At 44.4% G+C, this 23,398-nt stretch overlaps 1 protein-coding gene across 2 annotated transcripts in view; it reads left to right on the top strand.

Annotated features, from left to right (window-relative positions):
• The window catches only part of clcn6 (chloride channel 6), an 80,825-nt gene that overhangs the window by 3,885 nt on the left and 53,542 nt on the right, over positions 1-23,398 (top strand). The window contains exons 3-8 of one of the 2 annotated variants that reach the window (XM_072478181.1): positions 416-481; positions 3,864-3,929; positions 6,363-6,429; positions 9,172-9,278; positions 9,787-9,913; positions 22,588-22,655. In XM_072478181.1, coding sequence (XP_072334282.1) covers positions 416-481; positions 3,864-3,929; positions 6,363-6,429; positions 9,172-9,278; positions 9,787-9,913; positions 22,588-22,655 — 501 coding nt within the window. Of the gene's footprint in view, positions 1-415; positions 482-3,863; positions 3,930-4,669; positions 4,691-6,362; positions 6,430-9,171; positions 9,279-9,786; positions 9,914-22,587; positions 22,656-23,398 lie in introns of those variants that run through there. The other variant, XM_072478182.1, reaches the window with a different exon arrangement.

The raw sequence follows: 23,398 nt of genomic DNA, 5'->3' as shown, positions 1-23,398 counted from the left end.
CTACAGCAATGTGGTCAACCCTTAACTGCCCTTTTAAGTGACCTAGAATGTGTGTATGTTGTATATGATTGATTGATTCATAGAGAATCTGATACCCGGGAATGAGCACATTTAGCAGTTTTGTGGATCAGTCAACAAGTGAGAATATAATGTTTTTCATATTATGTATCATGTTGGTGATTATATTCTATGCCAGTATTTTGAATCTGATTTGGGTCAGTCATGGATCTGGCAATTGTTTGCTATCTGTTCCTTAACTGTACTCCAGATGGAATTCTCACTGCAAGTTTCATGATTGTAGTTAAATGCCAGACAATCACAGTGGGTTCCTGGTTTGTTTCGCACCCGTTGGAATCCCTCTTTTTGAGTATTATTCTCTTTCTGGTGTGCCTGATGGTTTCTCTTTTCCTGGCAGAGTTTGGATTATGATAAGTGCATCAATGAGCCATACCTGGAGGTGCTGGAAACATTGGATAACAAGGTACATTGAGAAACTGCTATTAGGCTTTTCCTACTATTTCCCTCAACCTCCTTAGCTCCACGAAGAATAACCTCAGCTATTTGTAGCTAAATTTCCTCACCACTGGGACTATTGTGCTAAATCTCCCCTGCACCTCTCAAGAACCTTCCTATCTTTCTGAAAATGTGAAGAGTGGAACTGGAAGCAATATTCTAGTTGTGGCCTAACCAGAGCTTACAAAACGATTCAGGATAATGTTCTGCTCTCGTACTCAATGCCTCTATTTATGAAGCTCAAGATCCCATATGCTTTGCAATATATTTGCTTGATATTTCCTGCCACCTTCAAAGACGTATGCTCATGGACCCCCAGGTCTCTCTGCCCTGCAAATTCTTTAGAACTGTGCCATAAGTGTATATTGACTTTCCCCATTCTTTTCCACCAAAATATATCACCTTGGGGGCAGCACGGTGGCACAAGTGGTTAGCACGGTTGCCTCACGGCGCCGAGGTCCCAGGTTCGGTCCCAGCTCCGGATCACTGTCCGTGTGGAGTTTGCGCATTCTCCCCTTGTTTGCGTGGAGTTCGCCCCCACAATCCAAAAAGATGTACAGGATAGGTGGATTGGCCACGCTAAATTGCCCCTTAATTGGAAAAAATGAATTTGCTACTCTAAATTTATATTGAAAAAATGTATCACCTTGTACTTCTCTCTATTAAATTCCAACTGCCACTTATCAATCTGCCTGTTCTGCTCGCCTATTTGTCCCAGTATCTCGGCCATCTGGCCCAGGTGACTTATCCATTCTTAAGCATAGGCAGAATAGACAGGAAAGGCTGGCGATCAGTTTTCACCCATTGATTACCTCTATTCTCTCTGCTTCTACCAATATTTTTTTTCTTAATGAAAATCGATTAAAAAGGTAGCACAGTGGTTAGCACTGCTGCCTCAGTGCCAGGGTCCCGGGTTCGATTCCGACTTTGGGTGACTGTGGCGTTAGCACGTTCTCTCCGTGTCTGCGTGGGTTTACTCCGGATGTTCCAGTTTCCTCCCACAGTCCAAAGATGTGCCAGTTAGGTGGGGTTTCAAAGGGTTGGTGCAGACTTGATGAGCCAAATGGCCTCCGTCTGTACTGTAGGGATTTGATGAATACTCCTGAAGTATTCCAGTCTTGCGCTCCATCTCTAAGCATTAAACCCCCTCCCCCCCCAATGCCAACTTACTGTTTACATGTTGGTAAAATATTTTTGTCAATTGTCATGCAATTCTCATAGGGGCTGGTTTAGCACAGTGAGCTAAACAGCTGGCTTGTAATGAAGAACAAGGCCAGCAGCGCGGGTTCAATTCCTGTACTGGCCTCCCCGAACAGGCGCCGTAATGTGGCGACTAGGGACTTTTCACAGTAACTTCATTGAAGCCCACTTGTGACAATAAGCGATTATTATTCTACCTTTACCAGTCTTATTTTCCTCCGCTTCCTTTCTCCGCTTACTGTATTTGGCCTGGTTCTCACAAGAAGAATTCACGTTAGAATGTACCTGCCTGTACCTGAAGCATCACTTCCTTAAAAATCACCCAATGTTCCATTACAGTTTTTCTTGTCAATACATCGGTTCCATTTTATCCTGGCCAAATCCCTGTCACAGTGCAAGTTAGCTTTCTTCTAGTTTAAAAGTTTGACTTTAGGTATTCCTTCCTCTTTCCCATTGCTCATCCAAACCTTATGGTATCCAAAGGTTCTCCTGCTGGCACAATCCACTTGGCCCAACTCCTTCCCTATCACCAGATCTAGCAATACCTCCATTTTTTTATAAATTTAGAGTACCCAATTTTTTTTTCCCAATTAAGGGGCAATTTAAGTGCCCAATCCACCTAGCCTGCACATCTTTCGGTTGTGGGGCAAAAGCCACGCAAACACGGAGAATGTGCAAACTCCACACGGACAGTGACCCAGAGCCAGGATTGAACCTGGACCCTCAGCGGCGTGAGGCAGCAGCACTAACCACTGCGCCACCGTGCTGCCCCCGCAATACCTCCTCAGTTGAACGGAGAACATGCTGTTCACGGAAGTTCTCCTGAGCACATTTCAGAAATTCCTTCCCCCTCCTTTCCCTTTTTCTACCCAAATATCGATTGGGATAATAATTAAAGTTCCCCGCTATCATCACTTGATAGTTCTTGCACATCTTTGTTATTTGCATGTAGATTTGAACCTCTAGCTCACTTTCATTTTGGCTTCTTAACTCCAACCAGCTGAATTTTGTCTTTGTTCCCTTTCTCATTCCAACATGACCATGACTCCCATATCAGCACTGTCACCCCACGTCCACTTTCTAAACGCTTAGTTGAATGTTAAGTTGCTCAAAACTTAGCATTATTAGCAATATTTTCAGTATAGCCACTATTCTGGGAAAAACATAACTTTTAAAAGTAACTTATCAAAAACTTGAGAACGAAAGTTAGCTTAGATCTACTAATTAACCATTTGGCAGCACACCACAAATGTAAGTGTAGTTCCAGTTCTGGAGAATGGATGACAGTGCAATCAGTCTGTGTCAGACCCAGAGTGACTGGCCACAATTTCAGGATTTCCTTGCAAATTTGTGCATGCTCAGTATCCTGAAGATTAATAAAAGGGAAGATTGATGGTTCACCATTAGCCCCACCAGCTTCATCACCACCACCATCCACAAAATCTAGACTGCGTTCGCTGTCATTATTTTGCTATTATAAGTTCCTGTTCTCCCATTTAGAATGGAAATCACCCCTATAAGCAATGACTCAGTGGAAGAGCTCTTGCAACTGATTCAGAAAGTCATGCTTCAAGCCCCACTTGATGCAAGCACAGAATCTAGGCTGACACTCTGTTGGAAGCGGTGTTATTTAGATGAGAAGTTATACCAAGGCCCCTTTGCCATTTGAGGTGGACACTGATTCCATCGTACTATTCGGATAATAGGGGAACTCTCCTTTATCCTAGTCAACCTTTACCCCTAAACCAATGCCACTAAACAATGATTATTTGGTCACTTATCTCATAACTGTTTGCGGGATCTTGCAGAATTAAAATTTGCATTGTTTCCCCTACAATAGTGACTGAACTGCAATGGGTTTTCATTGACAGAAGTGCTTTAGGATATTCAGCTGTGCTGGAGGAATATTTAGACTAGGGACAGGAGGAGGCTATCTTAACACTTCGGGCACAACCCTTGATGCACACCTGAAACATTAACTGTTTCTTCCTCCTCAGATGTTAACTGACTTGCTGAGTATTTTGAAAAATTTTTGTTCTTTCAAACTAACGTTGGACAAAAATACTTCCATTTTGTTTAGCCCAATTCATCCCGTTATCCAGTTGCTTTATGTGTGACTGCTGTGATTAACTTTTGTCTCCTTTATACAGAGAGTCAGGAGATATGAGCTGGTGAAATGGATCCTAGTATTTTGCATTGGTGTCTGCACTGGTTTGGTGAGTGAGTTCTTGATCATACAGTGCAAATATGTGTTTAATGTGAGATGAGAGCAGCCCAATCACAGGCAGTTTGAGTCACTGGTCTTAGGAGATCAGTGTCTCTGATGAATGGAGTGCCCAATGTTGGCCAACTGATGTTTCACTCTCTCTGTATGAAGGGGCAAATGGCATTGCTGAGGCATCAGGCAGGCAGTGAGTGGGCTCTAGGCTGCTAACGCTAGGTAATGATCACAGTCATTCGCCTCATCCTTCCATACTTTGTACATCACAACTGTGAATGTTTTGGGGAGAAATGTGGCTGTGGGTGATTTGTGCCCAAATCTGGAGACTCATTCCTCTCTGAGAATGCAGAATTCCTGTGTATTTCACATCATTAATCGACACTTATCATTTCCACAGATTATTGGTTAATTATTAGGTTTGTTTTGAGTTTTAAAATTCTCATCCTATTTGCAGGTCTCCCATGGCCTCGCCCCATCCAATCTCTGGAACCACCTCCAGCTCAAGAACCCTCTGAGATCTCTGCACTCTTCCAACCACTATTTTAGTGGTTCCACCACTGGCGGCCTTTATTAAGCAGCCGAGGCACAAATCTCTGGAATTTCCTCCCTAATATTCTCTGCCTTTCTAGCTCCAAATGCTCCTTAAAGCCTACTCTCTTTGACAAAGTTTTTGGTGATTTGTCCTAATATGTCCAAAGCAGCCACGGTGTCAAATGTTGTTTGACAAAGCTCCTGTGCTTTCGGACTACAATGAAGGTATGAATGTAAATGAAACATGTCGTGGCGGGGGGGGGGGGGGGGGGGGGATGGTGCTGCTAATTGAGTTGCTAATATTCCCTTTGAACAATGCTCATAAAAGAGTATCTCACACCAGGCTTTATTCCTCAACCAGGTGTAGATGTGTATTACAATATTGAAGTTGTTTTGCTGTTCATTCATGGACACAGTTTGATCAGTCACTTTGCTGATTTGGATACAGATCTGACACTTGACCGAAGTCCTCCGATTTGAATGTATTCCAACTGAAAAGGTCTTTGTTTATATTTGGATTTAAGCTGCATCTCTTCACATCAGAGGGTGTCTTTGAAGCCCCTTCCCAGTGTCACTTTTGGATAGTGTGGCCTCCACATTCAGCACTTGTTGCCTGAAACTCTTACTCGGGGTAATGCAGCTGGCAAAGAATCCTGACAAAGAATTTGCATTTATATAGCGTCTCATGATGCCTGTCAAATCCTTTGAAGTGCAGGTGAATATGGCAACCCACAACAAGATCCCATAAACAAAAACAAGTTGAATGGCCAATGAATTTGTTGATGGTGCTATTGGTTAAGGGAGGAATCTGAAGTACTGTCTTGAATTTTCAATATTTAAAAAAAATATTTCTTCTTTTTCGCATTTTCTCCCAAATTTACACCCACCAACAATAAGCAATAATCAGCAACAAATATGTCAATCCCCATATCAATAACAACGATTCCATCCTCCCACCAAACCCAAAACATTCGCCCACATGTTCACATAAACAACTGACAAAAAGGAATCAGGAATCCCCCGTAGCCCCCATTAACACCCATCGCCCCCCCCCCCCCAAAGCCCTCTCACCCACCCCCCCAACTAATGTTCGATGTTATCCAGTTCTTGAAAGTGCATAATGAATAATGCCCATGAATTGTAGAACCCCTCTGTCCTTCCTCACAGTTCAAACTTAACTTTCTCAAGAGTCAAAAATTCCAACAGATTCCCCCCCCCCCCCCCCCCCCGAAGGCTGCAACATCTGCCTCCGCACCCGTTTCCAACCCTGGCCGGTCCAACACCCTGAATATGGCCTCCCGGGGGCCCGGTTCCAGTTTCACGTGCACCACTTTAGAAATTACCCTAAATACCTCTTTCCAGTAATCTTCTAGCTTTGGACAGGACAAAAACATATGAATGTGATTAGCGGCCCCCCCAAATCTCGAACCTGCATGTATGTGAACATTTCCCCCTGCTCCAACCCATACTTCGCTTCCAGCTCCTTCAATCCTGCAAACCGACCCCTAAGAAACAAATCTTTTAGTGTCTTAATCCCCTTCTCCTCCCATTTCCGAAAATTTCCATCCCACCTCCCTGGCTCAAATCTGTGAGGAATTTTCAATATTTACTCGAAGAGTTGGCTTCATCTGAAAGAGAGCACCTCTAACCATGCAACAATTCCTTGTAACTGCAGTGGAGTGTCAGTCTAGATTTTGTGATCAGTGTTGTGGTGGGACTTGAACCCATGGTGCTGACTCGGCAGATGTACCACAAACTACACCAAACTGACCTAGCTTTTCTTTGAAAAGGTCAAAACTGAGGGGTGTTCAGAGACAGCTAATAAACTGTCAGCCGCCACATGTGATCCAGTTGCACTAACTATTAATTAATTATGCTTTGTCTCTCCTTTTTTCAGGTTGGGCTCTTCATCGATTACTTTGTTCATCTCTTCTCTGACCTCAAGTACCAAATCATTGAGAAATGTATCCTTTCGTTGCAGTAAAGTCAGAAACTGACTCAGGGCGAGTTTCTGTTTTTCTATATGTGAATTGACAGATAGCTAGGAAAGTTACAGGCTAGAATCTCATTCAGATTTGCCTTTATCCAAGTGGTTCCAATGGCATCTAACTGAAAATATAGAAAATTGGCTGGTATGTCCTGTCCATAAAAAGCAGGATCTGGATAACTCCCACCCCATCACCTTGCCCTAGGTCACCAAGCAGCACTGTGAAGGAAGGGGTCGCCAACAGCTCTATTAAATTGCACTTAGTTATGAGTAACCTGCTTGCTGATATTCAGTTTGCGATCCATCAGGACCGTTCTGCTCTAGACCGCATTCCAGTCTTGGTCCAAATATGGACAAAAGAGCTGGAGTTGAGGGCGACTGTTTTGACACCAAGCATTTGACTTGAGTGTGACAGCAAGAATCCCTTGTGAAACTGAGGTCAATGGGGATCAGGGGAAAGCTCTCAAGTAATCAGAATCATACCAGTACAGAAACATGCATTTATATTATACCTTTGATGAAATAAAAGGCCCCAAAGTGCTTCTTTGGGAGGCAAGGTAGCACAGTGGTTGGCACTGTTGCTTCACAGTGTCAGGGACCTGGGTTCGATTCCCAGTGACAAGGTCACTGTCTGTGCAGAGTCTGCACATCCTCCCCATGTCTGCGTGGATTTCCTCCGGGTACTCTGGTTTCTTCCCACAGGTCCCGCAAGACGTGATGTTAGATGATTTGGACATTCTCAATTCTCCCTCAGTGTACCCGAACAGGCGCCGTAGTGTGGCGACTAGGGGATTTTCACAGCAACTTCATTGCCGTGTTAATGTAAGTCTACTTGTGACACAAATACAGATCATTATTGTAAAAACAAAACATGACACCAAGCCACATCAGGAATATTAGGACAGATTACCCCAAATTTGGTCAAAGAACTAGATTAAAGGAAGAAATGAGGTAGATGGATTGATAGGTGCATAGAAGGAATTCCAGAGCTTAGGCATGATCACCAGTGGAAGAACAGTTAAAATTGGGGATAAGCAGGAGACCAGAATTAAATGAGAACAGATATCTCTGAAAATTGTGGGGCGGGGCAAGATTGAGGATTAGGGGTGGTGAGGTCATGGAATTGATTTGAAAACAAGTCTGATCATTTTAAAAATGAGGGGTTGAGGCACAGGGATGATGGGTGACTGGGAGATTTGGTGTGAATTGCAGCAGAGTTTTGGATTACCTCAGGCCAGGAATGCGTCAGAAAGTAAGCTAGACGTAACAAAGACATGATTGAAGTTTTCATAAGTAGATGAGCTGAGGTTGGACAGCCGGGTGATGTTACAGGAAATACGCAGTCTTGGGTGTAGATATGGGTCTGAAGCTCATCTCAGTGTCAGATACGAGACCAAGGTTGTGAACAGTCTGTTTCAGACTCGGACAGTTGCCAAGGGATGGAGATGGTGGCTGGGAGTGGAATTCCTGGTGGGAACTGAAGGCAATGGCTTTGGTCTTTCCAGTACTTAATTTAAGGACATTTTTGCTTGCCCAGTATTGGATGCCAGGCAAGAAATCTGATAATTTAGAGACAATAGTGGGGTTGAAAGAGTTGGTGGTGAGATTGAACTGGGTGTGTATGTATTTTCAGATTATGTCTCCAAAGGGCTCTTTGTGGATGAGAAATAGGAGGGGGCCAATAATAGATCCTTGGGGCAAATCAGACGTAAATGCAGGAGCAGAAAGCAAAATCATTATTCTTAATCCTCTTGTTGCAATTATAGAATGGAACCAGGTGAGTGCAGTCCCACTGTGTTTTGGAGGATGATGAAGCAAAAGAAAGATGGTTCTGGTCATTGAGGGCCAATCATCTCAGGCCCTGGATATTGCTGCAGGACCTCTATAGGGCTGTGTCCTAGGCCCAACACCTTCAATGTTTCATCAATAACCTTCCCTCCATGATAAGGTGAGAGGTGGAAATATTACCTGATTGCCCAATGTTCAGCTCCATTTGCAATTCCTCAGAATATATTATGGAATCAAGGTGGGTAAATGGAGTTAAGATATAGATCAAACATGATCTAATTGAATGGCTGCAACATAGACTGAGGGCTGAATGGCCTATGTATGTCCCCTTCATATTGATTGGCATTGCCATCACTGAGGTGCCCCATCAACATCCTAGACGTCATCATTGATCATAAACTGGACCAACCGCACAAATGCTGTGGGTACTATAGCAGGTCAGAGGTTGGATATTCTGCACCTAGTGGCTTATTTGCTCCCCAAAGCCTCTACCACCTACCACAAAGGCAGAAATCTTGGGTGTAATCCAATGCTGTCCACTTGCCTGCATGTGTGCAGCAGCAGCAACACTCAAAGTTTGACACCATCCAGAACAAGTGCAGTCATTTGATTGGCACTCCATTCACCAGCTTCATTATCCACTGCCTCCACTATTTTGGCAGCAGTATGAATGATCTCGTAGGATACACTGGAGCAGAATGCCAATATTCCTTCCACAGCACCTTCCTTACCCACTGCCTTCACTGCCCAGAAGGATTAGGGCAGCATGGAAACTCCACTGTTTCAAAATGCCCAACCAAGCCACTCACCATGCTGACAATGCCCAGGTCCTAAAGATCAATGAATTTAATACTCACTGAGGAAGCCTGTGACTGAAGGTATTTTGCCAGAATCTGTGGTTGTGTATTTTCCCTGATTTCGTACTTTGCAGCGGTGGAGGATTGCAGCGAGAGGGGCTGTCTCGCACTCTCCCTCCTCGAACTCCTGGCATTCAACATGGGTTTCATCTTCCTGGCCAGCCTCTTTGTTCTGATTGAGGTAAGAATTAGTAGTGCGTTTCCACCACATTTGGTTTGTCTTATGCTTTACCAAAGGACACAATTGGAAACTGCATTGTAAGTTGGAACTTAAAATGTGGGACTGGTTCCGTCAGTGAGGCAAGGCAGCATTTGTACTGGCAAATTGCGATCACGTTTTTGCAGGTTTTAGCGTTTGTCCCGATGTGTTTAGATCTCTGCTGGCAGACCGCAGTGTCCGTTCTCCATAGCTGGCTGAGCAAAAGGCTTCAGACTGCAGGCAGAAAGATCCCATTGTAATCAATAAGAGATCAGCCAGTGGGGCAGCATGCTTGCTGTCTACTGATGGAAATAGAAGTAGAATACCACTCTCTCCGTGCACGAAAATGCAAAAGAGTTTATGCCATCTCTGCAGGGACCAGCCTGGTTGTTACCATGTTAATGGCCTGTGTTCTGTTCTTGCTGTCATCATTTAGCCAGAGCTGGGAAGGGCATAATTTTGTTTTGAAAAATGTCTTTCTGTTTCACAGCCTGTTGCAGCTGGATCTGGAATTCCTGAAATCAAATGTTACCTAAATGGGGTAAAGATCCCTGGAATCGTGAGGCTGCGGACCCTGATCTGTAAAGCAGTAGGGGTGCTATTCTGTGTGGCTGGAGGTAAGGAGCGGCTTGGGTTTGTTTCTCTGTTTAGTGCAACTCAGGATAGTGTGGTAAACCTCATCATGATCACAAGCAACCCCATTAGATGTTATGATACAGAAAATATGCATGAGGTTGATCAGAATCCATGATAAAGACAGCTTGACATTTAGGCTGGAACCTTTCAAGAGAAATAAAATATATTTTATTCCCACTGTGTTAGCTGCAGACTTGACATGCTGCTGTTCTGCCCGGTGACATCCGCCAGCTTCATAAAGTGCAGACCGCTGTGCTAATGGCTCTCCGCTATTATTCTACTTCATTTCATGCTAATGGAGGTCAGATTCTGTCAAAGGACATTATGAAAAAGATCAGGTGGTAAAACTCCATTTGTAGAGACACTATTCAGTTATTGAGTAAAGTGAAATAAACAGGCCTGTTCTCCCGCCCTGCTCTGTTCCAGTCAGCTGTTTTCCCCTGTTTGCTTTTGCCCTCTGCCACTGGAGATGGCCTGCCTGTTTCTGCCTCCTCGTCTCTGAAGTGTGTTTTTTTTAATAAGTGTTGCCAGTAAGATATTGGCTTAATTTTAATGGCACAAAAAAAAAATGATGGAAGGATCAAGTGATGAGTCAGCAAACTGTGATGGTTTTACTTTTTCTGCTCTTTGTTTTATCTGTTCCTGAGATGTGAGCGTTGACCCATCCCAAATAGCCGTTCCCCACCTTCTTGAACTGCTGCATGACTCAGTTACAGTCTCATAATAAAGACCTGCGTGTTGTGTGCAAACTGAGCTGGAAGCAATCTTCAAGCTGAGGTGCATTTTAATATATACCACTGTTTAAAAAGTATTATGCGAGTGCACAACTTAATTTTGTCCTCGCAGGCACACTGACACATGTTAAAATTCAGATGTGTTTTATCAGACCAAGGGGGCTGTGCAAATGAACAAGTTTTAAATTGTTGTAGGCCCTGTTGACTCTTTCGATCCCAACAGCATCGCCAATACTGTTGCTAATATTAATAATGATGGTGAACCACAAGCCTTCCCTTATATCGATCAAATGACCACACAACCAGTTATTTATGTCATGAGAATGTCGCTTTAAGAAATGTTTGGCTGCTCATATTACTGCAGTGATGTCAGAGTGTGGGTGGAACTGAGCTCTGGTTCTGCTTTTTACTTTCGTTTTGAGAAAAGCTTGGGTGTGTCTGTGTCTTTTTGGTTTCGTTTTTCAGTGTGTTGCAGCTGAAGTCAGACAAAGCTGCTGTACTGTTGAGCTCTCTGCCATGAAAGACTATCTCTTGATCATTTGGTAATTCAGAATTATAAATGTTCTCAGTAGTGAATGTAAACCCTGATGTGCTTCTGTTTAAAGGTTTGTTAAGTCTTCTGGGTGTTAAAAGGACAGCTTACAGATTACTTAGTGTTATATTCTTTGGGGGGTGTATTTGATTTACTGGTTGCTAAGATGTTCACTGTTTGTTTTGGAAAGGTTAACTTGAGTTCATAGAATAAACATTGTTTTGCTGTTTTAAAAAATACTTGTCCATTTCTGAAGTACCACATTGTAGAGCATGCCCTGTGCTCCCCATATCACAATCTATTAAAAGTTGTGGGTCAGGTGAACTCCATGATACCCTTTGGGGTTCTCTAAACCCTGGCCCATAACAATTGGGGGCTCGAGGGGGGATAAAAGTCTATCTATTGGATTGGCTTAGTGAACCTAAAGACAGTGAGGGGTGAGCATATTGTGGTTGCTTTTCAGGTGTGGTATTCTAGTTTAAGTGGGGAGTGTGTTGTGGACAATAGCTCTTTCAGAGGCTCTGAAGTTTTTCGGGGTGGAGACGGTCACGCAGTACCTTACGGACAGAGACTAAAAGCAGACTGTTAGATTTGGCAAAAACATTGCAGTTAACATTACCTGACAAAATGCGGAAAGATGAGGTAATTATGGCGGTGGCTAAGCATTTAAAGTTGCCTGAGATACCGTTTGACTCATTGGAAATGGCAAAAATTCAGTTACAAATTAAACAAATGGAACATGAGAAAGAATTAAAGCAGCTTGAATGTGAAAGAGAGGAAAACGAGAGAGAAGAAAGGAGAAAAGAAAGAATAGCTCTAGCAGAACATAAAGAAAGAGAAAGGGAGATACAGATCCTGGAAAAAGATAGAGAGAAAGTTTAACTTCAGAAAATGGCCATGAAACATGACAGTTAAAATTGGCAGACGTAAAGGGAAACGTACAGTTGGATGATAGTGATGAGGATAGTGAGAAAGAACGTCAAAGTCGAAGGCGGGGTGGAGATCTATTGAAATATGTCTAAGCATTGCCACAGTTTGACGAGAAGGAGGTAGAAGCCTTTTTCATTTCATTTGAGAAGGTAGCTAAACAAATGAAATGGCCACAGGACATGTGGGTATTATTGATTCAAACAAAGCTGATAGGTAGGGCTAGTGAAGTGTTTGCATCACTTCTGGAGGAGGTATTTGGGACATATGAGGAGGTGAAAAAATCCATCTTGGGTGCATATGAACCAGTGCCTGAAGCTTACAGACAAAGATTTAGAAACTTAAGGAAAGAATTTGGCAAACATACATGGAGTTCTTTGTTCTTTTGAGTTTGAAAGGCTCAAACAGAGTAATTTTGATAGGTGGATAAGGGCTTTAAAAATAAAATAAATGTATGAAGCTCTCAGAGAAATTATACTTTTGGAGGAGTTAAAAAATTCAATTCCTGATGTAGTGAGAACTCATTTGGAAGAGCAGAGGGTGAAAACTGCGAGATTAGCAGCAGAAATGGCAGATGATTATGAATTAGTTCATAAATCAAAGCTTGGTTTCCGACATCAGCTTCAGCCTGTGAGGGATAGAAACTGGGGACATGAGAAATACTCATGTGGTAAAGGTAAAGGTGATCTGATGGGAGATAATAAGGAGAGTGTACCTCAGATTAAAAACGAAATCCAGGAGGGTGGAAAAGAAATGAAAAGTTTCAAATGTTTTCACTGTAATAAACTAGGCCATGTAAAGTCACAATGTTGGTGGTTGAAGAAGAGCACTGGGAAGGCTGATGTGGTAAAACAGGATTAGACAGTGGGGTTTGTTAAAGTGGTAAAAGAAAGCCCAAGTGAAGTGCAGGAGATGCAAAAGATTGTACAGCCAGATCAAGAGGTGATTAATAAGAAGGTGCCCGATCTCTTTAAATAATTTACTTGTGTGGGTAAAGTTTACTCGTGTATCAGGAGGAGCAGGTAAAGAAGTCACAATTTTAAGAGAAATGGGAGTTAGCCAATCTTTAATGGTAAGAGATGAGGAATTATGTAGTTTGGGAAGAATGTTGCCAGAAAAGGTGGTAATATGTGGAATTCAGGGTGAGAGGAGCAGTGTTCCATTATATAAGGTAAGGTTGGAAAGTCCAGTGAAGAGTGGCGAAGTGGTAGTAGGAGTAATAGAGAAACTATCTTGTCCAGGAATACAGTTTATCTTGGGTAATTATATAGCTGGATCGCAGTTGGGAGTGATGCCTACTGTGGTTGATAAGCCAGTGGAAAATCGGACAACTGAAGTGTTGAAGGACGAATATCCTGGGATTTTTCCAGATTGTGTAGTAACAAGGTCGTAGTCACAGGTTAAGACAAGAGGAGAAATCAAGGCGTGAAGATGAAGTTGAAGTGCAATTATCAGAAACTATTTTTGATCAGATGGTTGAAAAAGAACAAGAACAGGTGGGGGATGAGGTGGATATTTTTAGTTCAGGAAAATTGGCGGAGTTACAACAGAAAGATATAGAAATAAAACAGATGTATCAGAAAGCATACACGGAAGAGGAATCTGAGTTTATACCAGAGTATTAGTACCGTAAAAGTGATGTCTTGATGAGAAAATGGAGACCGTTACATATGCAGGCGGATGGAAAATGGGCAGAAGTTCATCAAGTAGTATTGCCGGTAGGGTATAGAAAGGAGGTGTTGCGAGTTGCACATGAGGTACCAGTGGGAGGTCATTTGGGAATAAGGAAAACTTAAGATAAAATCCAGAAACATTTTTATTGGCCTGGACTGCATAAAGATGTAGTTAAATTTGGTCAATCATGTCACACATGTCAAGTGATAGGGAAACTTTAAGCAGTGATAAAACCAGCACCCTTAATACCCATTCCAGCATTTGAGGAACCTTTTACAAGGGTCCTAATTGATTGCGTAGGACCGCTTCCTAAAATGAAAAGTGGGAATCAATATCTTTTGCTGACAATGGATGTGTCTACGAGGTTTCCAGAGGCCATTCCAGTACGAAATATTACAACTGAAAAGGTTATGGAGGAGTTACTTAAATTCTTTACTAGATATGGACTACCCACAGAAATACAATTGGATCAAGGATCAAATTTTACCTCGAGGTTATTCAAAGAAGTTATGGATAGTTTAGGAATAAAACAATTTTAATCAACTGCGTACCATCCAGAATCGCAGGGAGCGTAGAAAGGTGGCATCAGACATTAAAGACAATGTTGAGGGCTTATTGTCAAGATTATCCAGACGATTGGGATAAAGTAATTCCATTCGTACTGTTTGCAATTAGGGATGCACCTAATGAGTGAACCAAATTTAGTCCTTTTGAATTAATTTTTGGTCATGAGGTAAGAGGACCACTTAATTGATTAAGTAAAAATTGGTGAGTGAAAAATCAGAAATTCCATTCTTGGATTACGTGTCAAATTTTAGGGAATGATTAAATAGAGCAGGTGAATTGGCTAGACAGCATTTAAAAGGTGCACAACATGTGATGAAACGGGTAGCGGACAAGAAATCCAAAGTTCATAGTTTTGCCAGTGGAGATAAAGTTTTAGTATTGTTACCAGTGGTAGGTGAACCTTTAAAAGCATAGGTTTCAATCCTTCCCTATCAGATTGAAAGGAAATTAAGTGAGGTGAATTATGTGGTGAAAACTCCAGATAGACGGAAGACTCACCGAGTGTGTCATGTGAATATGCTTAAAAGGTACTTTGAAAAGGAAGGAGAGAAAAAGGAGGAGGTTTTAATGATTCTAACTCAGTGACGAACCAAATCCAGATGACTGTGAATTTGACATACCTCAAATTAAATTGGAAAATGAGGATGTTCTTTAAAAATGGGATAAAGTGTTGAGTTATCTTCCAGAGGAAAAACAGACTGACCTGAAAGAGTTTTTGATATCACATGGGCATATTTGTGATGATAAATTGGGAAGTACTCAAATGGCTATACATAATGTAGATGTGGGAAATGCTGTTCCAATCAAACAACATCCATACAGACTTAACCCTTTAAAATTGACACAGGTTAACAAAGAGATTGAGAGTATGCTTAAAATGGCATAATTGAAGTGGGTTGCAGCCAATGGAGCTCACCCATAGTGATGGTACCAAAACCAGACGGTACCCAACAGTTGTGTGTGGACTATAGAAAGGTTGATGCAGAGAACTTCGGTTGCGGCTATGCCTAGGTAGGTCACACGGTCGGCAGCTCCCGCCGATAACGGACCTTTAGGCCATTTTACGGAGCTCCAGCGGCACTTTGACAGTGATTCCCGGTGTGGGAAGGAAACAGTGATGGTCCCCCAGTGCTGTATGTAGTGGACCAGGAGTGGGGCGATCAAAAAAGCGGCTTTGGAGAAGAGAGGAGAACGGGCATGAGAAAACAAGATGGCGGCTGGCGGGGATCAGGCAGCGTGGGCCCAGTGGTCACGGGAGCAGCAGGAGTTTTTGAGAAGCTGCTTGGCGGAGTTAAAGGTAGAGATGTTGGCTCCTATGAAGACGTCAATTGAGAGGTTGGTGGAGACCCAGAAGATGCAGGGGATGGCGATAAAGGAGGTGCAGCAGAAGGCCTCTGATAACGAGGATGAGATTTTGGGCCTGGCGGTTAGAGTGGAGGCGCATGAGGCGCTGCACAAAAAATGGCAGGAGAAGCTGGAAGACCTGGAGAATAGGTCAAGGAGGCAGAACCTGCGAATTCTGGGTCTCCCTGAAGGCGTGGAGGGGTCGGATGCTGGGGCGTATGTGACCACGATGCTGGGTACGCTGATGGGCGTGGGCACTTTCCCGCGGCCCCTGGAGCTGGATGGGGCGCACAGAGTCCTGGCAAGGAGGCCTAGGGCGAACGAGCCGCTGAGAGCTATGGTGGTAAGATTCCACCGTTTCACCGAAAAGGAGTGTGTCCTGCGATGGGCGAAGAAAGAGCGGAGCAGCAAGTGGGAGAACAACGAGATCCGTATCTATCAGGACTGGAGTGCAGAGCTGGCCAAGAAGCGTGCGGGATTCAACCGGGCCAAGGCGGTTCTCCACAGCAAAGGGGTGAGGTTCGGGCTGTTACAACCGGCGAGGCAGTGGTTACATATCAGGACCCGCACCACTATTTCGATACGCTGGACGAGGCATGGACTTTTATCAAGAATGAGAAGTTGGACTCGAGCTAATGGACTGTAGTATGTTGTGGGGGTTGCTGTTGGGGTGGGGGGGGGGGGCGGTGTTATGTTGGGGTTTTCCCTGTGTTCTCTTGTGTTTTTGTTGCCCCCTTTGCCCTGGGCCCTCGAGGCTTTGGGCGAGGTCGCAGTTGGGAAGAGCTGCGTCACAGATGGTGGGGTTGGTCCAGACAGGGAGAGCGGTTATCCGCTCAATGGTGGGGGCAGTACCCGAAGCTGGGGGGGGTTTGAGAGTATTGTGCCTTTTTTCCCCCCTTCTTTCGCTGTACACACGGGGTGTGGGGGGACGGGGGACGGGACTCTCTTTACCTCACTTAGAGTGGGGGGGGGGAGAGGGGGGTTGGACACTTGTAAGGAGAGCCGACAGTGGGATTGAAGGTGAAGAACGAAAAGAAAATTGACTATATTATTATACCTGTTTGCTTATGTTGTTTTTTGAAACAAAAAAGTATATTTACTGTCTGCAGGATAGTGAAAAGGTGAAAAATGAAACCATCTTGAAGTTGATGGTTTATTTTTTTTTAGAATCATAGAATCATAGAAGTTTACAGCATGGAAACAGGCCCTTCGGCCCAACCAGTCCATGCCGCCCAGTTTTTGCCATTAAGCTAGTCCCAGTTGCCCGCACTTGGCCCATAACCCTCTATACCCATCTTACCCATGTAACTATCTAAATGTTTTTTAAAAGACACAATTGTACCCGCCTCTACTACTACCTCTGGCAGCCCATTCCAGACACTCACTACCCTCTGAGTGAAGAAATTGCCCCTCTGGGCCCTTCTGAATCTCTCCCCTCTCACCTTAAACCTATGCCCTCTAGTTTTAGACTCCCCTGCCTTTGGGAAAAGATGTTGACTATCTACCTTATCTATGCCCCTCATTATTTTATAGACCTCTATAAGATCACCCCTAAGCCTCCTACGCTCCAAGGAAAAAAGTCCCAGTCTATCCAGCCTCTCCTTATAACTCAAACCATCAAGTCCCGGCAACATCCTAGTAAATCTTTTCTGCACTCTTTCCAGTTTAATAATATCCTTCCTATAATAGGGTGACCAGAACTGCACACAGTATTCCAAGTGTGGCCGTACCAATGTCTTGTACAACTTCAACAACACGTCCCAACTCCTGTATTCAATGTTCTGACCAATGAAACCAAGCATGCCGAATGCCTTCTTCACCACCCTGTCCACCTGCGACTCCACCTTCGAGGAGCTATGAACCTGTACTCCTAGATCTCTTTGTTCTATAACTCTCCCCAACGCCATACCATTAACTGAGTAGGTCCTGGCCTGATTCGATCTGCCAAAATGCATCACCTCACATTTATCTAAATTAAACTCCATCTGCCATTCGTCGGCCCACTGTCCTAATTGATCAAGATCCCGTTGCAATCCTAGATAACCTTCTTCACTATCCACTGTGCCACCAATCTTGGTGTCATCTGCAAACTTACTAACCATGCCTCCTAAATTCTCATCCAAATCATTAATATAAATCACAAATAACAGTGGACCCAGCACCGATCCCTGAGGCACACCACTGGTCACAGGCCTCCAGTTTGAAAAACAACCCTCTACAACCACCCTCTGCCTTCTGTCGTCCAGCCAATTTTGAATCCAATTGGCAACCTCACCCTGGATCCCGTGAGCTTTAATCTTCTGCAACAACCTACCATGCGGTACCTTGTCAAAGGCTTTGCTAAAGTCCATGTAGACAACGTCTACTGCACTGCCCTCATCTACCTTCTTGGTCACCCCCTCAAAAAACTCAATCAAATTTGTGAGACATGATTTTCCACGCACAAAGCCATGCTGACTGCCCCGAATCAGTCCTTGCCTCTCTAAATGCTTGTAGATCCTGTCTCTCAGAATACCTTCTAGCAACTTACCTACTACAGACGTTAGGCTCACCGGTCTGTAGTTCCCAGGCTTTTCCCTGCTGCCCTTCTTAAACAAGGGCACAACATTCGCCACTCTCCAATCTTCAGGCACCTCACCTGTGGCTGCCGATGATTCAAATATCTCTGTTAGGGGACCCGCAATTTCCTCCCTAGCCTCCCACAACACCCTGGGATACATTTCATCAGGTCCCGGGGATTTATCTACCTTGATGCGCTTTAAGACTTCCAGCACCTCCTCCTCTGTAATATGCACACTTCTCAAGACATCACTATTTATTTCCCTTCGTTTCCTAACATCCATGCCTTTCTCCACCGTGAATACCGATGAGAAATATTCATTCAGGATCTCACCCAACTCTTGTGGCTCTGCACATAGATGCCCTTGTTGATCCTTAAGAGGCCCTACTCTGTCCCTAGTTACTCTTTTCCCCTTTATGTATTTGTAGAATCTCTTTGGATTCTCCCTTGCATTATTTGCCAAAGCAATTTCATGTCCCCTTTTTGCCCTCCTGATTTCCCTCTTAACTCTATTTCGACAATCTCTATACTCTTCAAGGGATCCACTTGATCCCAGTTGCTTATGTACGTCATATGCCTCCTTCTTCTTTTTGACCAGAGTCTCAATATCTCGAGTCATCCAGGGTTCCCTACTTCTACCAGCCTTACCCTTCACTCTAAAGGGAATGTGCTTACCCTGCACCCTGGTTAACACATTTTTAAAAGCCTCCCATTTACCAGCCGTCCCTTTGCCTGCCAACAGTCTCCCCCAATCTACCTCTGCAAGTTCCTGTCTGATACCATCAAAATTGGCCTTGCCCCAATTAAGAATTTTAACTCTTGGGCCAGACCTATCATTCTCCATAGCTATCTTAAAGCTAATGGAGTTATGGTCACTTGTCCCAAAGTGATCTCTCACTAGCACTTCTGTCACTTGCCCTTCCTTATTTCCCAAGATGAGGTCAAGTTTTGCCCCCTCTCTAGTCGGTCCATCCACATACTGAATGAGAAATTCCTCCTGAATACACTCAACAAATTTCCCTCCATCCAAGCCCCTAATGCTCTGGCTGTCCCAGTCAATGTTGGGAAAGTTAAAGTCCCCTACTACTACCACCCTATTATTCTTGCAGCTATCTGTAATCTCCTTACATATTTGCTCCTCAATTTCCAGCTGACTATTTGGGGGCCTGTAGTACAGTCCTACCAAGGTGATCTCTCCCTTCTTATTTTTCAGTTCCACCCATATAGACTCAGTGGGCGAACCCTCGGATATATCCCCTCTAAGTACTGCCGTGATGTTCTCCCTAATCAAAAACGCCACTCCCCCTCCTCTCTTACCTCCTGTTCTATCCTTTCTATAGCATCTGTACCCCGGAACATTGAGCTGCCAGTCCTGCCCCTCCCTTAGCCATGTTTCAGTCATAGCTATAATATCCCAGTCCCATGTGCCCGTCCATGCCCTGAGTTCATCCGCTTTGCCCGTCAGGCCCCTTGCATTGAAATAAATGCAGTTTAATGTAGACCTTCCTTGCTCTCTGCCCTGCTTTCTCAGGTCATGCTTTACACACTCTCCCTTCCTGCCTTTTGTTTCTGTCCCCACTGACTTCCTACATCGGTTCCCATCCCCCTGCCACATTAGTTTAAACCCTCCCCAACTGCACTAGCAAACACACCCCCGAGAACATTGGTTCCGGTCCCACCCAGATGCAGACCGTCCGATTTGTACAGGTCCCACCTCCCCAGAACCGGTCCCAATGTCCCAGGAATTTGAAACCCTCCCTCTTGCACCATCTCTCAAGCCACGTATTCATCCTAGCTATCCTGTCATTCCTACTCTGACTATCACGTGGCACTGGTAGCAATCCTGAGATTACTACCTTTGAGGTCCTACTTTTTAGTTTAACTCCTAACTCCCTAAATTCAGCTTGTAGGACCTCATCCCGTTTTTTACCTATATCGTTGGTGCCTATATGCACCACGACAGCTGGCTGTTCACCCTCCTCCTCCAGAATGCCCTGCAGCCGCTCCGAGACATCCTTGACCCTTGCACCAGGGAGGCAATATACCAACCTGGATTCTCGTTTGCGTCCATAGAAACGCCTGTCTATTCCCCTTACAATTGAATCCCCTATCACTATAGCTCTGCCACTCTTTTTCCCGCCCTTTTGTGCAGCAGAGCCAGCCACGGTGCCATGAACCTGGCTGCTGCCACCTTCCCCTGGTGAGCCATCTCCCCCAACAGTTTCCAAAACGGTAAATCTGTTTTGGAGGGAGATGACCGCAGGGGATCCCTGCACTGCCTTCCTACTCTTCCTCTGTCTGTTGGTCCCCCATTCCCTATCTGCCTCAGTAATTTTAATCTGCGGTGTGACCAACTCACTGAATGTGCTATCCACAACTTCCTCAGCATCGCGGATGCTCCAAAGTGAGTCCATCCGCAGCTCCAGAGCCGTCAAGCGGTCTAACAGGAGCTGCAGTTGGACACACTTCTTGCAGATGAAGGAGTCAGGGACACCAGAAGGGTCCCTGACTTGCCACATCTCACAAGAGGAGCATGACACGGGTCTGAGCTCTCCTGCCATGACTTAAACCTGAAGTTAAATTTGAACTACACTACACAGCTAAGAGAAAGTCAAAGAGAGAGAAATCACTTACCTGTTACAAGCCAATCACTCACCTGCTGGCTGTGATGTAATTGCTCCCGAGGCTCCCTCACAGGTCTGCTTCTCTGCACCTCCTTAAGATGAGCACCAAATTCCCTTAACTAGTTAATTAATTTACTTAATTAATTGGATTTTTTTTTTGGGGGGGGGGGGGGGTGGAAACTCAACCCCAAACACCAAACTCCAAAAAACAAACACAGCCCTCACTCACCTCTTACCCGAACTCAGCCTTACCCAAACTTAGATACACTCTGTTTGCCTCCAGCACTCTGTTTCTAAAGGCACTTCAGCCACACCCTTTGTGTCCTTCCTGATTTACAGTCAGCCAATAGGCCTGCTCCCGAAACTGATCTCCCGAAACTAACAGCTGACCTGCAAGGTAAGAAAGTGGTTAATCAGTACTTACCTCACCCAGGCAGCGACCTTTTAATCTGTCCCCTCTGCCTCGTAGCTCCCGCGCTTTTTCAAACTCCCGCGCTGTTTCCAAGGTCCCGGCTCCCCCTCTCTCCCGAACAGCTGACCTGCAAGGTAAGAAAGTGGTTAATCAATTTTTTCTTGGGGGGAGGTGTCATGTGGGAGTACCTTTAAGAAATGGGTGTTTATAAATGGGTATGTGTATAAATATCTGTAGTGAGAGTACCTTCAAGAAATGGGTGTTTACTACTGCGGTGATGTCAGAGGGTGGGTGGAGCTGGGCTGTCTGTCGGCTTTTTACTTTCGTTTTTGAGCAGGCTGCAGGGTGTGTTTTAGTTTCGTTTTCAGTGATGGAGCTGAAGCCAGACCAAGCAGATGTACTGCTGTTCTCTCTGCCATCAAAAGACTATCTCTTGATCATTTGGTGAATTCAGAATTATAAATGTTTTCAGTAGTGACCTTAATCTGATGTGCTTCTGATAAAGGTTTTGTTTTTAAGTCGTATGGATGTTAAAAAGGAAAGGTTAAAGGTTCACTTAGTGTTGTAGTCTTTGGGGGTTGTATTTGAATCAATGTTTGCTAAGATGTTCACTATGTTTTACAAAGGTTAACTTGAGTTCATAGAATAAAAATTGTTTTGCTTTAAAAAATACTTTTCCATTTCTGCTGTACCACACCTGTAGAGTGGGCCGTGTCTCCCCATACCGCAATCTATTAAAAGTTGTGGGTCAGGTGAACTCCATGATACACTTTGGGGTTCTTTAAACTCTGGCCCATAACAGTAGCTGCGTGGGTCATTAGCGGTCATTGATCTTGGCAGTTGTGCTTTCTGAGTAAGGGGAGTGGTGCCGATCAGTCTGTGGCTGTACCAGTTGCTTCATTGGAGTTCTATTGTCCTGGGAAAATGGGCCATTAAAATGCAAACGAGCGGGGGGCTTCGATCAGGACTGGTTACCTTGTTTTAGATACACATAGACTCTGTATCTGTCTGAGTCCTGGGTTGGCCATAATTCCCATGGTCCTTTGCAGGTGGCCATCTTAGGTGGCTACAGCCCCTGGAGCAGAAAGAGTATTTCCCAGGTTTTCTCACTCTGGGAGGGTACTTGTCCAGCCCCTGGTCTTGTGTTGTTTAAACTGATTCACTTCTCGTGGTGTGCGGGTGCTTCCTTATTAGTGGGCACAAAATTTATCCATTCAGAATGCCCTCTCACTCGACTGTCCTGGACCATGTCTGATTCTCTGTGTACATTTTCTATTCCAGGGCTATTTGTGGGGAAGGAAGGCCCAATGATTCACAGTGGAGCAGTGGTGGGAGCAGGACTGCCCCAGGTGAGTGATCAGAGTCGGCGCAAGGGAATGCATCAGTGGTAATGTGCTTGGGTTACAGCACTGTTCAATCATTAGTGTCTCCACATTGTCTGGTCGGTTATTGCTGAAATTCTTTTTGTTCTATTGCTAAAGTTTGAAATATCGATTTATGGAGAGTTGGAAATAATTACATAAAGTCACATTACCTGATGTTACCTCCCCTCAAAAAACAGATCGCCAACCAAATCAGATCAGCTGGTAAAACCAAATGTAATTTCTCCACTCTTCTGCCCCCATTCCAATCCAGAGTCCCACCACTCCAGAGCCCTTCTGCCTGGTATTACAATGAATTAACTGCATCTTTGGTTAGAAATTGCCATGCTTCTGGTTTGCTTTGGAACTGGTTCCGTATGGTGCCCAGAATGGGATCTGTCGGGTGGGGTGTGGGGCAGGCAGACAGCATGGGTTGTTTTGAAAGCTGTGATGGTAGGGGGTGTGATGTAGGGCCGGACATGATGGTTGCAGGGCTGGGTGTGATATCGGTTGTGGGGTAAGGGTGGGTTGCATGGCAGGTTAAGATGGGGTGAATAGGGCTGGCTGTATGGGTGAAATTGGACCAGATGGGGTTGGACATAGTGATGGGCGAAGTAGAGTAGGGCATGGGGTGGAGCACGGTGGGGCAATATGAAGTGTAAGGGGTTTCTGTGTATTGCGGTGTTTTCCAAAAAATGTATTTTATTACAAACATGTATCACAGCAGGTTA

The sequence above is a fragment of the Scyliorhinus torazame genome, chromosome 16 (genome assembly GCF_047496885.1).
Source record: "Scyliorhinus torazame isolate Kashiwa2021f chromosome 16, sScyTor2.1, whole genome shotgun sequence".
NCBI lineage: Eukaryota > Metazoa > Chordata > Chondrichthyes > Carcharhiniformes > Scyliorhinidae > Scyliorhinus > Scyliorhinus torazame.
The sequence above is the reverse complement of the archived record's forward strand: the minus strand, read 5'-3'. Positions and strand labels throughout refer to the sequence as shown.